The sequence below is a fragment of the Polypterus senegalus genome, chromosome 2, assembly GCF_016835505.1.
Source record: "Polypterus senegalus isolate Bchr_013 chromosome 2, ASM1683550v1, whole genome shotgun sequence".
In the NCBI taxonomy this organism is placed as follows: domain Eukaryota; kingdom Metazoa; phylum Chordata; class Cladistia; order Polypteriformes; family Polypteridae; genus Polypterus; species Polypterus senegalus.
Window position 1 is genome coordinate 263,227,438 of NC_053155.1, and position 17,598 is coordinate 263,245,035.

General features: G+C 42.9%; 1 protein-coding gene across 1 annotated transcript in view; it reads right to left on the minus strand.

Annotated features, from left to right (window-relative positions):
* Positions 1-1,859: 1,859 nt before the first annotated feature.
* Positions 1,860-17,598, minus strand: part of LOC120523821 (mitochondrial intermediate peptidase-like) — a 178,980-nt gene continuing 163,241 nt past the window's right edge. The window contains exon 19 of the mRNA XM_039745453.1: positions 1,860-2,549. Coding sequence (XP_039601387.1) covers positions 2,452-2,549 — 98 coding nt within the window. The 3' untranslated portion in view covers positions 1,860-2,451. The remainder of the gene's footprint in view (positions 2,550-17,598) is intronic.

The window sequence follows — 17,598 nt, forward strand, 5'->3', positions numbered from 1 at the left end:
GTGATTGAAACTGAGTAAGAATAAGTTCACACAAAATGTTTTTCTTCACACAGAGAACATCAAATATGTGGAATAAATTACTAAGATCTCGATTTAATGATAAAGAGGGACTCATGAGCCATTTGGGACAGAGTGTCCTGCTCCTGATGTTTCTAAGTGTTTGAGTGTTTGTAATGATATTCTCTTGGTATAGCATATGGTTGATTTGCACTTCCATATTGGCCCTATGGCCATGTGGGTGGGTGCATATGTAGGCTGGTGTCATGCCCAGGGCTGTTTCCTGCCTTGTGCCCAGTGCTGTCAAGATAAGCACTAGCCCTCAGTACCCTGAACTGGATAAAGGGGGTAAGAGGATGGTGAATTATGTTATGACTGGCTTGCTCAATGCTCCTAATTTAAATTCCAAATTTTACAGATTTTTCCTTATAATTTAGTTTTAGCTCGTTGATAAATACCTGTAGGATATATTGTTGTACAGTATCTGCTAAAATCAAAAGGCATCACACAGTATTATTGATTGTGAAGGCTATATACAAAGAAACATTTTGTCTCTAACCTTCCTTTTTTCAGGATTAAGATAACTGTCCTCTTTTTTTCATTTCAGATATATACCATCCTTCACTTACTTCATAAGTGTATAACTTTATGCAGACTGTATTTTAAAACTGATAAACTAATGACTGGGTATTATAAAGAATGAAGTACTTTCAAAGTAAATCAATCCCTACACTCTGACATCAAATGTTATCCCTAATTAAGCATCTTGTCTGGATTGCATTCTCTGTGCTTCAGTTTAAATTACAAGCCAGGTCTTTGCACCATCATGTGGTTAATGTGACTTGAGAATCCAGTAGTGACACAATAAATAATCATTAGTCGGAAGGAAGAAAAGCTAGTCTGGTTTATTACTGTACAACTGAGCAGCACTGTGTGATTATTATCACAAATATATATTGTTGGTTAAGGAATGTGGACTTTTTTCTTATTTAACAAAACTTTAAAGGAGAAAAAAATATTTAATGACTTTACATAGCCATGAAATCTGCATATTTAAAAGAAGAGTGCAGTCCTTCAGCAACACTGTTGGTTATGGTTACTAAGAAACGAATATAAAGGCATATATGTATTTTAACCTGCCATACAGCACCTAACGGCTCGGGTGTCCTTCATATACAGCTTTCTACTTTGTGCTTTGTATACCTGAGGTCCCTTAACAGCAGAATGCAGTAATTTTTCTCAATTTAAGGCCCTGTCACATTATATGATTTCAAGTGATTTTCAGTTGCAGATTTAGCAAGTCAGAGGCAATTGTCACATGCTCCCATGACCTCCCAGTGACGTAGACTTGAGTCACAGGGACAGGGTCTCTGTGTGCATGAGCTGACAACCAATTAGCATTTACCATGAAGTACAATGCATACAATGCAGCAGCAGAAAACAGAAAGCAGGCATTTTGCATCATGCAAACAGAGGACAGGCCCATCTGTCTGATGTCTCCAATTTGATGTAGTGCAACAGAATGGAAAGAGAAGGGGCAGAGATTGGGGCTGAACTTTCTGTAGTAGGAGAGCTTTTGTACAGCACCAGGGAAGTCAGATAGCACATTCCTAGCTATTAGAAAAAGACACAAGCTCTGCAATACTTTGGAAATATGAACTTGCACAAGAAAGTCATTAAAGAGTCGTGTAATGTGCTATGCCCTGCTATTTCTAGTTGTGTAACCCGACATTCTCAGGCAACAAGATCAGCAACTGCAGTCAAGTTTGATAATCCGTCTGACTAGAAGCTGGGTAACGTGACACAAACTTTACTTGTCACTGCCAATGATTTAAAAAAAACAAAACAAAAAAAACACCACATTTCCCAGTCAATCATCTTTAATGGCAAAGTAGCCTCAATGCACAAAAATATATACATTTCATAAAAACATATAACATTTAACAAGGACTACTACATTAAAAAAGGAAAAAAAAGTGCCACAGACATAAACAAAGGATTTTCATTCAGAACTTCTAATAGCCATTAGATTTTTAATTAGCATCATCTGAGAAAAGCCATAAATAAAATGTATTATTTTAATAAAAGAAGCCATTAGCACAAAATATTCAAATATAACTCTAATTTCAAGAATTACTTTCAAATTAATTCATTAAAACTATTCCAAATGTATATCTTTAAAGAAAGATTCAGTATGTTTTTTGCAATATTATATCTGGATAAATGTGCCCCCCAAAAGAGGAAGAAAAACACTCAAAGTTTAGCATTTAAATGACTCAAGTACAGTACATATACATTTAGACTAGAAAGTAAGAATAACTACAACAGGGGGAAACTTAATTATTTAGTATTTTGACATGGGATGAATTAATAGTAGATTATATTTCAATGTTAACAATTACATTTTCTTGATTCATAACTGCTATTCAAGAAAGGGAATGACAACATATCTGTTTATTCGGAATCCATGAGAAAAGTTTCAAAGTCAGGGTTCAAATCTGACACTAGTGCATCCACAAACTCTTCTATAGATGGAGTCTTCTGAAGCATTCCTACAGGAAATAGAATAAGAATAACATCTGGTGTTAGTCTATTATAAAATATTCAAACCAATGATACTAAAAAGGTACACAAATGATTTCTCTTTTTTTTTTAGAAAAGAGTAAAAGCTAATGTTTGCATTTAGTGCCTAAGCTATATTAAGTGGGTTTGAAAACGGATGGATTTATGAACACATATGATACAGTACAAGCACCATTTAATCATCCATACACTATTAATAGAAAAAATAAGAACAAACAATAATGTCTTTAAAATGGACAAGATGTATAAAAGCATTAGTTATTAGCTCAGTATTTGAAACAAATACAGCAATATGTTCAGAAGTAGCAGAATTAGTACTAGTGAAGATTTCCAACACTGAAATTAAACATGACCACCAAAGAATATTAGACAAACACAATAAATAGCAAAAAGTACTGTAAATAAAATAATAATATCATCCATCCATCTTAACCAGCTCATCTAAGGCAGGCTTGTGGGGTAGCTGGAAGCTATCCCAGCACCATCAGCCACAAGAACAACACCTGGACAAGGCACTGGTCCATTGCAGATAGGCATATCACAAATTTCTAATTTTTCCCCACAAATTTCTGAATGTGCTTCTCCTGTAACTGAATTATGGTTTAAGGAAACCTAACTATGCAAATAAAATAAAATGAAATTCACACTATAGGAACAAAAGCAACCAATAAAAGTACAATTAATAAAGTTAGTACAACTTTAGTTATGTTATACCTGACAATAAGAGTCTGGTCACTGAAGCTTTCTGAGACATAAATTGGTGAAACGAAAGACTTTCTTTGGGGGCAACCAGCAAGCAGCATAAGGAATTAAGCTACAGATAAATACCAGAATAACTGAAAGTGTCCATCTTTTAACAAAAATGGGAAGCAAAAATCACCAATAAAGTCTAGAAACTAGTTTAGAATCATATTCTTGACTGCTGATGCAACCAAATTTACAATAAAACATATCTCAGTGTGGGCCACCATCTTATATAGCCACAACCTGACTGATTACAGGGATTGTTGCCATAAGCAGTATTAAAATAATAAGCCTTCATTTCAATGGTGGTTTTTGCATTCCTTGGAGAGAATAACTTAGTTTCCAGTTGTTTGTCTGTATGTATCAAGGGGAAGGTCTTACCCCATTAGCATATCCAAGATTTATCCTGGCTAATAGGGAGAGTGGTGGTTGTAGGTGTTTGCTACAAAATGTACGTTTTTTTTGTTGTACGGTGCATGTGTTGAAATAAATATTAGAGATTAAAGCTAGAGATCTGTCCTACACAGAGAATATAAAAAACTAGGACACACCAGTAAGTCTGTGTAGACGAGAGTATCCAACTGAGCATCTGACTTGAGAATGTTACTAGTGAGGAAATTAACAGGTAAACTCTGCATATAACAACAAATGCTTGATGCTTCGCTAAACTGTGCTTCATGGCATTATTAGTAAAATAAAAGCCATTGTTGGCAGCAACTTGTGAAAAGTGATCAGTGGCATCAGGCAGGCTTTAAATAAATAACTGCATTTGAACACAATGCAGAATGGCCAGAGGAGTGTGCGTGATGGAGCCACTTTAGGTTTAATTTTAGTGATGGGCTTATCACAGCTTCTGTAACCGAGGATCGGACTGCCAAGATCCCCACCTTCGGCCACCACCCAATTCACACTGCACCCAACCTCCTTGGCCCCTCCTACAGGTGGTGAGCCCATGGGAAGGGGGACCCAGGTTGCCTCTTCGGGCTGTGCCTGGCTGAGCCCCATGGATGCAGGCCATGCCACCAGGCACTCGCCATTGAGCCCCAACTCCAGGCCTGTCTCCAGAGGGTGGCTCCGGTGACCCGTGTCCGGGAGAGGGAAAACGTCATCCAAAGAACAAAAGTTTGTTCTTCATAGGGGGTTTGGTTGAACCGCTCTTTGTCTCATTCCCCACCTAGGACCAGTTTGCCTTGGGTGACCCTACCAGGGGCATAAAGCCCCAGGCAACAGAGCTCCTAGAATCACTGGGACACGCAAACCCCTCCACCACGATAAGGTGGCGGTTCGGTCTGTCGTGGTGAAAAAAGAGCTGAGCCGTAAGACAAAGCTTTCAATTTACCAGTCGATCTACGTTCCTACCCCCACCTATGGTCATGAGCTATGGGTAGTGACCGAAACAATGAGATTGCGAATACAAGCTGCTGAAATGAGTTTCCTCCGTAGGGTGTCTGGGCTTTCCCTTAAAGATAGGGTGAGAAGCTCAGTCATCCGGTAGGATGTCAGATGAGGTGGCTCGGGCATCTGAGCAGGATGCCTCCTGGACACCTCCCTGGCAAGGTGTTCCGGGTACGTCCAATCGGGAGGAGGCCCCGGGGGAAGACCCAGGACACGCTGGAGGGACTATATCTCCCGGCTGGCCTGGGAATGCCTCGGAATTCCCTCGGAAGAGCTAGAAGAAGTGGCCAGGGAGAGGGAAGTCTGGGCATCCCTGCTCAAGCTGCTGCCCCCGTGACCTGACCTCGGATAAGCGGAAGAAGATGGATGGATGGCTTATCACACATTCATGTACAAAAGTTAGCGGATCAGTCAGGTTCTGGATTTATGCCTTGGAGTGGGCAGAGGGTTGTTACATCAGCGCCCAATCAAGTTAGTATAAGGAACCTGCACAGTAAACGGGAAGGAGATAAGGGAAAAATTAGTCTGGGACAAAATGAGTGAGAAAGAATGATTTGGGGCAATAAGAATAGAGGGAAGTTGAAAGAAAGGATGACGGAGTTGGCCGGTGTGTAAGCAGTGTGGAACTTGATGGAGGCAGGCAGTTGGTAGAGGAGCCCCAAAGAAGTGAAGGGCAGATGCTTGAGGGGGCTGAAGAGGATCTACTCCAGCTGAAAATGGGTGTAGTTGGAGTGACCCGATCTTTGCAGCGGGCTGCCGTGTAACTCCAGGGAGAAGCAGCAGGAGATGTGTGAAGCAAGGTAAGGCTTGGATAGTGAACCCTGCTGCGTGCCTGGAGAGAAGGGAGCCTGTGCGTGTCGACAGGATGTCTCCTCGTGTTGAGGGATCCATAACGTGTAAGCCAGGGAGATGTCTGCTCTAAGGCCGGAGTTATACTTCACACGACGCGACGCATGCTGCAGCGGACACTCCAGCTATGCAAGCGTTGTAGTGTTCATATTTGCGCACGTACTTTACGTAAATCTGGAGGAATCCACCAGGTGGCAGTGCGAGATATTATCACGGTGAGAACACGTTCGGTTTCTCTGTGTTGTGAATTGCCTAGAACCCTCATTAAATTCCGATGACACCTTACCGCAATATCTCTGAAAAGGATGTTTATTGATTAAATCCATCAATCTAGGGATGTGCCCATTCCAGCAAGCATTGGGCACGAGTGAGAAACAGTCCCTTGACGAGGCCTCAGCTCATCGCAAGGTGAATACAAGCACTCGCATACACTAGCGTCATTTTAGTGGCACCAAATCCCCAAATCTGCATATCTTTGGAAGAAAACCGGAGCACAGTGTGGAATACAAGCAGGAAATACCAGCAACATTAACTACCTACGAGACAGCAGTGCTATCGCTCCACCACCGTGACAACCCCATGTGTGTAATTATTCCCCCATGTGTGTAATTGTTAACAGTATTCATTATTTAAACAAAATTATATGTGAAATGTAACATACACACTTTAATGCATTTCATCATGAAAGTGATATCTATACTAATAAAAGGCAAAGCCCTCACTGACTCACTCACTCACTGACTGACTCATCACTAATTCTCCAACTTCCCGTGTAGGTAGAAGGCTGAAATTTGGCAGGCTCATTCCTTACAGCTTCCTTACAAAAGTTGGGCAGGTTTCATTTCGAAATTCTACAGGTAATGGTCATAACTGGAACCTATTTTTCTCCATATACTGTAATGGACGTTATCCCGATGGCCGTGGGGGTCGAAGCTGCGTGTGACATCATCACGCCTCCCACATAATCACGTGAACTGACTGTGACCCCAGTACCTAGAAAAGAAGGAAGAGCCCCCAAAGAGCGCTGAAGAAAAACGCCAAATACTTTATTCGCGAGATACAAGTTTAATGAGAAGACACGAGGTATAAACGAGACTTTGGATCACTTTGTAACGGAGTTAAACTTGCTGTAGCGAGAAACTTTTAAGTGCCGGGTCTTAGCTAACATTAAATAACGCCGTGGACATCGCAAGATCGCACTGGCACAGCTCAGAAGCTTCGATGCATGTACTCCGAGCGGCTCACGTGAACTGACTATGAGCGCAGTGCGCAGAGAAAGCAAGACCTCTAAAGAGCGCGGAGAGTTTTGCTCACGTGAACGTGTCTGCAAAAAGTGGCGTTTCCTGCACTGCAAAAATACTACAAAAGTCGGGCGGCCGGCGCGCAAGCACGCCTGCGTAGCTGTGCCGGCCTTTGAGACGCTGACTGTGCTTCTGCCTTAAGTGAAAGTAAACACTTTTAATTTTTTTCCCCCTTCCCATGAGCTATAGCCCAGACAACTGTAAACAGGGGATCCCGTTTCTAAACCGCGGCAAACTAATGTTAAGGCGTTTTACACGTATACGATTATGAGGTCGTCAGGTCGGATTATGAAGACACGCACAGGAGTGGAGGACCGACAGTGCCATCCCGGAGAAGTAAATGGCAGGGACGTCTCTCCAGTCTACACGAGACCCACCGCGACGCTCATATCGTCAGCGAAGACCTCTCTACACTATATTAAAGAAAAGGCAAGTTTCCTTTCTTTACACCTTTTTTCCTTTTATCCCCAACCAAAGCCTTTCTCTCTTAGCACTGCAGAGCACACAAAAATGATTTTCTTTTAATTACTGATAATGCTGGTAAGGCACATTACCACATGCAGAAATTTGGATGTTCACATAGAAAATGTAATTTCTATACCACAGCCGTCGTGTAGCGCCTTTCAAAAGGGATCAACAACCAAGAGATGATCCATATACATTTTAGCTGCTGTTAGTACTACTTACCTGTTATGTTATACCAGCTTTAAAATGTAGCTTACCCGAAACCACTCCACTGGTGCTCAGTGTATCTTTACTTCTTAAAACGTTAAATGTTTTACTGTTTAATAGCTTATAGACTAAATTTTATTTTTTTCCCTTGCACTCAGTGAGCGAGGCCAATGGCTGATCAGTTATATATATATATATATATATATTGTCATGCACGCGCGAGTAGGAGACCGCGGACGGATTTGAACAGCACCTGGGAACACATTCGCGGCAGGGAATGGCGGGGTACTAACTTTCTCCCTCTGCTTCCTCATAGGAAAAAGGACCCTCCGCCACCATAAGCCGGGTTTTGACTGCAGTATGGTACTTCCGCCCTTCCTCCGCCATCTTGTCCTGACGTCATCAATCCCATCCTCCCTCACGGTCCTTAACCAGCATCCCTCCACTTCCGGCTCCTCCCTAATAAAATGGCCGCCGATGCCATGATACGGCGTCGCGCATATGAACAGTTTTTGTTTATGTTTTGACCTTATATTTGAATATATATTGTGGATTCTAGACAATATACGGGGCCGGAAAACTCCAAACCTTTTTCCTGTCTTCTCATCGGTCTTTTACAATATATATATATATATGAATGACCTCCAAAGAGCGCGGAGACTTTTGATCACGTGAACGTGTCTGAAAAAAGTGGCGTCTCCTGCCCTGCAAAACTCGAGCAGCCATACACCCCGATCTTCATACTGTCAAATAAACGAAACGCACGCCATGGTGCAACACGAGAGGCTTCGCCTCTAGCGCATGACGTATGAGGTTCGATTCCTGAGACGGGGTGCAGTGAGTGTGTACGCCTGATGAGCCCAGAATTAGGGAGAAACACGTGCCGCATATTGTTTGCATTATTTGACAGTGAAACTATTTCAGTATATTCAATATATATAAATCAGCGCTTCCCGATTCATTTTACCCTTGCACCCCCTTGGTTTGAGAAGAAGTATGAAAAAATATGAGGTTAACGCAGAAAAAAAGATCACCAATTGAAGCTTTATGAATAATGGATACTTTATTCCCCATCAATAATTATTTTGGTAAAGCCATACTCCGTGTGATCCTCCTTCCATGTTCTAATTTTTTCGTGACTAGCCATGATTACATGAACGGTAAAAAAGTAAGAGCGAAGCGAGGGTAACATATCTAGGCAGGCAGGTGACACCTCAATAGCTCGAATTTGGATATACAGTAAGTAGGTTCTATTTAGTCGACAGAAATATCTTTGGTAGGAATGTTATGTTGAATTTACTCTTTAAATTTCTATGGTGAAGAAAAATGTGTGCAATGCTGACTAAACTTACCTTTCATTCCTACCAAACATATTTATGTCGACTAAATAAAAATTACTTATATTTAAAATTTAAATAGAACTTGAACAGATACGATACTTCATAATACCCACGCAGCACTACAGTAAGTGCATGTAAGAGCAGGAGTCATCCGTTTTAAATAGCAGCATATTGCACTGATATGAAATAGTCTGCCCATTTAATTTTTTAGGAATGGATAGATAAATTAAGATTTTGTACAACAAATGTTTTTCATTTTTCTTCCCCGATGGATTCTGGCACCCCCAGCAACAGCTGCTCGCACCCCAAAGGATATATATATATATATATATATATATATATATATATAGTGAGCTGGAGGGTTAATCGCACCCCAAATAGATATGCGCTGCTGACCTCGACTCGGGACGTTGTGGGTCGGTGGGAGGAGTACTTCGAAGACCTCCTCAATCCCACTAACATGCCTTCCAATGAGGAAGCAGATCCTGGGGACTCTGAGGTGGGCTCTCCCATCTCTGGGACCGAAGTCACCGAGGTGGTCAAAAAACTCCTTGGTGGCAGGGCCCGGGGTGGATGAGATCGCCGAGTTCCTTAAGGCTCTGGATGTTGTAGGACTGTCTTGGTTGACACGCCTCGGCAACATCGCATGGACATCGGGACAGTGCCTCTGGATTGGCAGACGGGGTGGTGGTCCCCCTCTTTAAAAAGGGGGACCAGAGGGTGTGTTCCAACTATAGAGGGATCACACTCCTCAGCCTCCCTGGAAAAGTCTATTCGGGGTTCTGGAGAGGAGGGTCCGTCGGATAGTCGAACCTCGGATTCAGGAGGAACAGTGTGGTTTTCATCCTGGTCGCGGAACAGTGGACCAGCTCTTCACCCTTAGCAGAGTCCTGGAGGGTGCATGGGAGTTTGCCCGACCAGTCTACATGTGTTTTGTGGACTTGGAAAAGGCATTCGACCGTGTCCCTCTGGGAATCCTGTGGGGTGCTCGGGAGTATGGGGTACGGACCCCTGATAAGAGCTCGTTGGTCTCTGTACAACCGGTGTCAGAGCCTGGTCCGCATTGCCGGCAGTAAATCGAGCCCGTTTCCAGTGAGAGTTGGACTCCGCCAGGGCTGCCCTTTGTCACCGATTCTGTTCATAACTTTTATGGATAGAATTTCTAGCGCAGCCAGGGTGTTGAAGGGGTCCGGTTTGGTGGACTCAGGATTGGGTCACTGCTTTTTGCAGATGATGTTGTCCTGTTTGCCGTGATCTTCAGCTCTCTGGATTGGTTCGCAGCTGAGTGTGAAGCGGCTGGGATGAGAATCAGCACCTCCAAATCCGAGAGCATGGTCCTCAGCCGGAAAAGGGTGGAGTGCCCTCTCAGGGTTGGGGGAGAGATCCTGCCCCAAGTGGAGGAGTTCAAGTATCTCGGGGTCTTGTTCATGAGTGAGGAAAGAATGGAGCGTGAGATCGACAGGCGGATCGGTGCGGCATCCGCAGTGATGCGGGCTCTGCATCAGTCTGTTGTGGTGAAAAAGGAGCTGAGCTGTAAGGCAAAGCTCACAATTTACCAGTCGATCTACGCTACTACCCTCACCTATGGTCATGAGCTATGGGTAGTGACCGAAAGAACGAGATCGCGAATATAAGCGGCTGAAATGAGTTTCCTCCGCAGGGTGTCTGGGCTTTCCCTTAAAGACAGGGTGAGAAGCTCAGTCATCCGGGAGGGGCTCAGAGTAGAGCTGACGCTCCTCCGCATCGAGAGGAGTCAGATGAGGTGGCTCGGGCATATGATCAGGATGCCTGCTGGACGCCTCCCTGGTGAGGTGTTCCGGGCACGTCCAACCAGGAGGAGGCCCCGGGGAAGACCCAGGACACGCTGGAGGGACTATGTCTCCCGGCTGGCCTGGGAACGCCTTGGGATTCTCCCGGAAGAGCTGGAAGAAGTGGCCGGGGAGAGGGAAGTCTGGGCCTCTCTGCTTAAGCTGCTGCCCCTGCGACCCGACCTCGGATAAGCAGAAGAGGATACATGGATGGATGGATGGATGGTTTAACTTTAAATATACCAACGCTGACTTTATATATTCAAGTTTTGATTTTATATATTCAGAAAAAAGTTTTGACTTTATATATACCGATGGTGACTTAATGTATTCAAGTTTTGACTTTATATATTCCGACAGTGACTTTATATATTCAAGTTTTGACTTTATATATTCGAGAATGACTTTATATATTCCGACAGTGACTTTATATATTCAAGTGTTGACTTTATATATTCGGGAATGACTGTATATATTAAAGTTTTGACTTTATATATTCTGACGCCAACTTTATATATTGAGAAAATCAATGTATTTGCCTGTTTGGCACCCCATAGTATTTGTGTGTATGTATGTATGTATATATATATATATATATATATATATATATATATATATGCCAGCAACACTCAGGACAATGACAAAACAATTACGTTGTCAATCATGTTACATTATTATTAAAATGTTTCCTTTTCTTTTTACTTCTCGCTGCCAAGCGGGTATTTGCTATATATATATATATATATATATATATATATATATATATATATATATACACACACTCACCTAAAGGATTATTAGGAACACCATACTAATACGGTGTTTGACTCCCTTTCGCCTTCAGAACTGCCTTAATTCTACGTGGCATTGATTCAACAAGGTGCTGAAAGCATTCTTTAGAAATGTTGGCCCATATTGATAGGATAGCATCTTGCAGTTGATGGAGATTTGTGGGATGCACATCCAGGGCACGAAGCTCCCGTTCCACCACATCCCAAAGATGCTCTATTGGGTTGAGATCTGGTGACTGTGGGGGCCATTTTACTACAGTGAACTCATTGTCATGTTCAAGACACCAATTTGAAATGATTCGAGCTTTGTGACATGGTGCATTATCCTGCTGGAAGTAGCCATCAGAGGATGGGTACATGGTGGTCATGAAGGGATGGACATGGTCAGAAACAATGCTCAGGTAGCCCGTGGCATTTAAACAATGCTCAATTGGCGCTAAGGGGCCTAAAGTGTGCCAAGAAAACATCCCCAACACCATTACACCACCACCACCAGCCTGCACAGTGGTAACAAGGCATGATGGATCCATGTTCTCATTCTGTTTACGCCAAATTCTGACTCCACCTGTGACGATGTGGGTTCTGGCTCCACACTCCCTTTGATGTTGGAAGCACTTGAACCCAACACCGTCGATAATGTTGCCGAATGAGCTAGTCAATGGAGGCAAATTACTGAGCAAGGGGAAGGTAGAAAGTGCAAAAGTGCTTTTATTTAGAATCAACAAAACAAAAACAGTGTTCATAAATAGTGCAGTTTCAAATTCATTAAATAAATAATCCATAAAAAGAACGCGTGGAGGTTAAAAATCAATAAATAGAAAAAAAAACAATCCTTAAAATCAGAGGTTAAAATCTTTTTAGGAAGCTGTCTTTAAAACAAAAAAACAAATCCGGTGCTTTTCTGTATGCGTCTCACCTGCTTATCCCGTACGGGCTTAGCAGCAGGCAAGACGCTCTCTGCAGCTGCCCTCCTACATCACACGCTCGAGACTGGAGACCTCCCGATCCCTGGCTCCGGTACAGCACTCATCCCAGTCCCCGAGACTTGATTACCCCAATAGCCAGGTCGCTCATATTGGGGACTCCACCACCAAGCCTCCCGACTTCCGCTGCCTTTCCGCGGCCTTCTGCGGCTCGTCGCTTTCACCTTGTCACTCCCGCTACCAGATCGCTCAGCGGGAGCGACATCTACACAAACACCTGGGTGTCGGCCTAACACCCAGCTTCCTCGCAGCTGCCCACGGCGCCATTCGCTCGCCCGTCCGCTCACTCTTCGCGGCTCTCTCTCACCGACCTGCTTCCTCTACTGCTCCCGGTAACCTCCGTCCTCTCCTTTCCTTTCACTCCCCGATCGTTTCTTTTCTCTTCCCGAACGTTTCTTTTTTCTTCCCGAACGTTTCTTTCTTCTTCTTCCCGATTGTTTCTTACACTCCCCACAACCGACTCGCGCGTCTTTTTAAAACGTGAGGGGCCATCACAGCTGCAGCATTAGCCGCGGGACAATCATGAATGTGGGCAGTTCCTCACCTGTGCACTAGGTGAGAAACGCCCACACCCTACGGATCGCCCCACGGCCCACTATGGTAACGCCCTCGCTAAGCCGCGAGCACAATGATTATTTATTTAAAAATCAATGGCCTTTTCTCCACGAGCTGTGGACCCATAACACCACATTCCACCCCCCATAAAACTCCAGTTGCATGGGAAGGCTCCACTCCACTGCTAGCTCATCCCACCGCTGGGGATATCCCACCGCTGCCACCAAATGTGACGATGTGGGTTCTGGCTCCACACTCCCTTTGATGTTGGAAGCACTTGAACCCAACACCGTCGATAATGTTGCCGAATGAGCTAGTCAATGGAGGCAAATTACTGAGCAAGGGGAAGGTAGAAAGTGCAAAAGTGCTTTTATTTAGAATCAACAAAACAAAAACAGTGTTCATAAATAGTGCAGTTTCAAATTCATTAAATAAATAATCCATAAAAAGAACGCGTGGAGGTTAAAAATCAATAAATAGAAAAAAAACCAATCCTTAAAATCAGAGGTTAAAATCTTTTTAGGAAGCTGTCTTTAAAACAAAAAAACAAATCCGGTGCTTTTCTGTATGCGTCTCACCTGCTTATCCCGTACGGGCTTAGCAGCAGGCAAGACGCTCTCTGCAGCTGCCCTCCTACATCACACGCTCGAGACTGGAGACCTCCCGATCCCTGGCTCCGGTATGGCACTCATCCCAGTCCCCGAGACTTGATTACCCCAATAGCCAGGTCGCTCATATTGGGGACTCCACCACCAAGCCTCCCGACTTCCGCTGCCTTTCCGCGGCCTTCTGCGGCTCGTCGCTTTCACCTTGTCACTCCCGCTACCAGATCGCTCAGCGGGAGCGACATCTACACAAACACCTGGGTGTCGGCCTAACACCCAGCTTCCTGCGCAGCTGCCCACGGCTCATTCGCCCGTCCGCTCACTCTTCGCGGCTCTCTCTCACCGACCTGCTTCCTCTACTGCTCCCGGTAACCTCCGTCCTCTCCTTTCCTTTCACTCCCCGATCGTTTCTTTTCTCTTCCCGAACGTTTCTTTCTTCTTCTTCCCGATTGTTTCTTACACTCCCCACAACCGACTCGCGCTTCTTTTTAAAACGTGAGGGGCCATCACAGCTGCAGCATTAGCCGCGGGACAATCATGAATGTGGGCAGTTCCTCACCTGTGCACTAGGTGAGAAACGCCCACACCCTACGGATCGTCCCACGCCCACTATATAACGTCCCTCGCTAAGCCGCGAGCACAATGATTATTTATTTAAAAATCAATGGCCTTTTCTCCACGAGCTGTGGACCCATAACACCACACCACCATTTGAATGTCTCAACAGAAATCGAGACTCATCAGACCAGGCAACATTTTTCCAGTCTTCAACTGTCCAATTTTGGTGAGCTCGAGCAAATTGTAGCCTCTTTTTCCTATTTGTAGTGGAGATGAGTGGTACCCGGTGGGGACTTCTGCTGTTGTAGCCCATCCACCTCAAGGTTGTGCGTGTTGTGGCTTCACAAACGCTTTGCTGCATACCTCGTTTGTAACGAGTGGTTATTTCAGTCAAAGTTGCTCTTCTATCAGCTTGAATCAGTCGGCCCATTCTCCTCTGACCTCTAGCATCAACAAGGCATTTTCGCCCACAGGACTGCCGCATACTGGAAGTTTTTCCCTTTTCACACCATTCTTTGTAAACCCAAGAAATGGTTGTGTGTGAAAATCCCAGTAACTGAGCAGATTGTGAAATACTTAGACCGGCCCGTCTGGCACCAACAACCATGCCACGCTCAAAATTGCTTAAATCACCTTTCTTTCCCATTCTGACATTCAGTTTGGAGTTCAGGAGATTGTCTTGGCCAGGACCACAACCCCTAAATGCATTGAAGCAACTGCCATGTGATTGGTTGATTAGATAATTGCATTAATGAGAAATTGAACAGTTGTTCCTAATAATCCTTTAGGTGAGTGTGTATATATATATATATATATATATATATATATATATATATATATATATATAGAGAGAGAGAGAGAGAGAGAGAGAGAGAGAGAGAGAGAGAGAGAGAGAGAGAGAGAGATACAGTACAGGCCAAAAGTTTGGACACACCTCCTCATTCAATGTGTTTTCTTTATTTTCATGACCATTTACATTGGTAGATTCTCACTGAAGGCATCAAAACTATGAATGAACACATAAAACCATTTCAGGTGACTACCTGTTGAAGCTCATTAAGAGAATTCCAAGAGTGTACATAGCAGTAATCAGAGGAAAGGGTGGCTATTTTGAAGAAACTAGAATATAAAACATATTTTCAGTTATTTCACTTTTTTTTGTTAAGTACATAACTCCACATGTGTTCATTCATAGTTTTGATGTTGCCAAGTAATGTTGAACCAAGTCGTCACTACGGTGTTCCCAAAATACGCACTTTGCTGATAAACTGAGCGCACTGAGTTTGCACGGCGCTTTGGTGTCTTTGAAGAACAAAAAAAGTCCGTCTAAATGCGGCTCGAACCTTGTGCATGTTGGGTAGCACATATCTGTGTGAGAAGCTCTTCTCAGTCATGAAGACTAACAAAACAGCACACAGGAGTCGCCTTACTGATGAGCACCTGCAGTCCATCCTGAGAATCTCCACAACACAGAACCTCACACCAAACATAAACGAACTTGATGCCAAAAAAAGATGCCAGGCGTCCAGCTCTAAAATGACATATGAGCAAAGACAACTGAATGATTTGATTTGTTATTGCTGAAAGGAACACATTTTATTTATATTTCCAGGTTTTGTTATGCAGCATGTTCATATTTGAATTTGTATAATTTTGATAGGATATATTTTTATGGAGAGCAAAATCTTTTGGGATATTTAAAATCTAAGTTTATTTTTTATATAAAATTACATAAGAGTAAAGAGATTTGAATGTTTGTTCTTTTAACGTTTACTTTATTTCTAACTTGTATAATTTAGACAGGATAAATTTTTATGGAGAGCAAAATATTGTAAGTTATTTAAGGTTTGAGTTGATTTATTCAGGAATAATATTCCTGTCTGTTTTTACCATTCCTACCAAAGATATTTCTGTCGACTAAATAAAAATTCCTTCTATTTAAAATTTAAACAGAACTTGAACAAATACGATAGTTCATAATATCCACGCAGACTTGCACGTAAGAGCGGGAGTTATCCGTTTTAACAAGCAGCGTATTGCACTGATACGAAATAGCTGTGTGTATATATGTAGATATGTATGTATTATGTATATATATGTATATATATGTGTGTGTGTGTATGTATGTATGTGTGTATGTATATGTATGTGTATACGTGTGTGTGTATATATATTTGTATATGTATAGATATGTATATATATATGTTTGTGTGTGTGTGTGTAAATATATATATATATATTATATATATATGACAGCAACACTCATCACTCACAACAGTGACAAAACAATTACATTGACAATCATGTTACGTTATTTTCAAAATGTTTCCTTTTCTTTTTCATTGCTTCTTTAACACACTACTTCTCCGCTGCGAAACGCGGGTATTTTGCTATCTATGCTAATAAAAGGCAAAGCCCTCACTCACTCACTCACTCACTCACTCACTCACTCACTCACTCACTCACTCATCACTAATTCTCCAACTTCCCGTGTAGGTAGAAGGCTGAAATTTGGCAGGCTCATTCCTTACAGCTTACTTACAAAAGTTGGGCAGGTTTCATTTCGAAATTCTACGCCTAATGGTCATAACTGGAAGGTATTTTTCTCCATTAACTGTAATAGAGTTGAGCTGGAAAGGCGGGGGAGTTTTGTGTGACATCATCACGCCTCCAAGTAATCACGTGAACTGACTGTCAACGCAGTGCGTAGAAAACCAGGAAGACCTCCAAAAGCGCTTAAGAAAACATGCATTATATAATTGAGAAGGCAGCTAAACAATAAGAAGCGGCGAGTGACATATACTACCATATTCATGAGTGCTGCTACCTCAGAAAGAAAGCAAGGTGTAAACCTAAACTTTAAATTAAGTTCATAGACAGGCTACCGCTGGCGTTTCACATGCCCACAGGTAATGCAGGGATACAAGTTTAATGAGAGGACGAGGATATAAGCGAGTTTTGATCACTTTGTAACTAAGTTAAAATTGTAGGTGAAGGGGTGTGCTTATGCAAATTCCGAGAGACTGTGTTTGTGGGGGATTGACAGTTAAAGGCGGGTGGGGGAGTCACGTCATCATCTCCCCTCCCATTCATCTTATTTCGCTCTGAGCTGAGCTCAGCGCTACGCCGTCTTCGAAGCAACCGTCAGACTGCCACCAAATACTCACAGAAAAATCCACAAGTTAATACACACGCTGTCTCTAGAGTTTCTACACACTGAATCCTCCAGGCACTACTTACAAAAGGTCACATTGACAATCGTGTTACGTTATTTTTAAAATCTTTCCTTTTCTTAGCACAAGCACAGCTGAGAAGCTTGATGCATGTGCTCCATAACGTTAAAAATAATGCATTTAATCACACTTTGCATTACAAGCAAAGGGAGCTTTTGTCAATGCATGATTTCCTGGTACACCG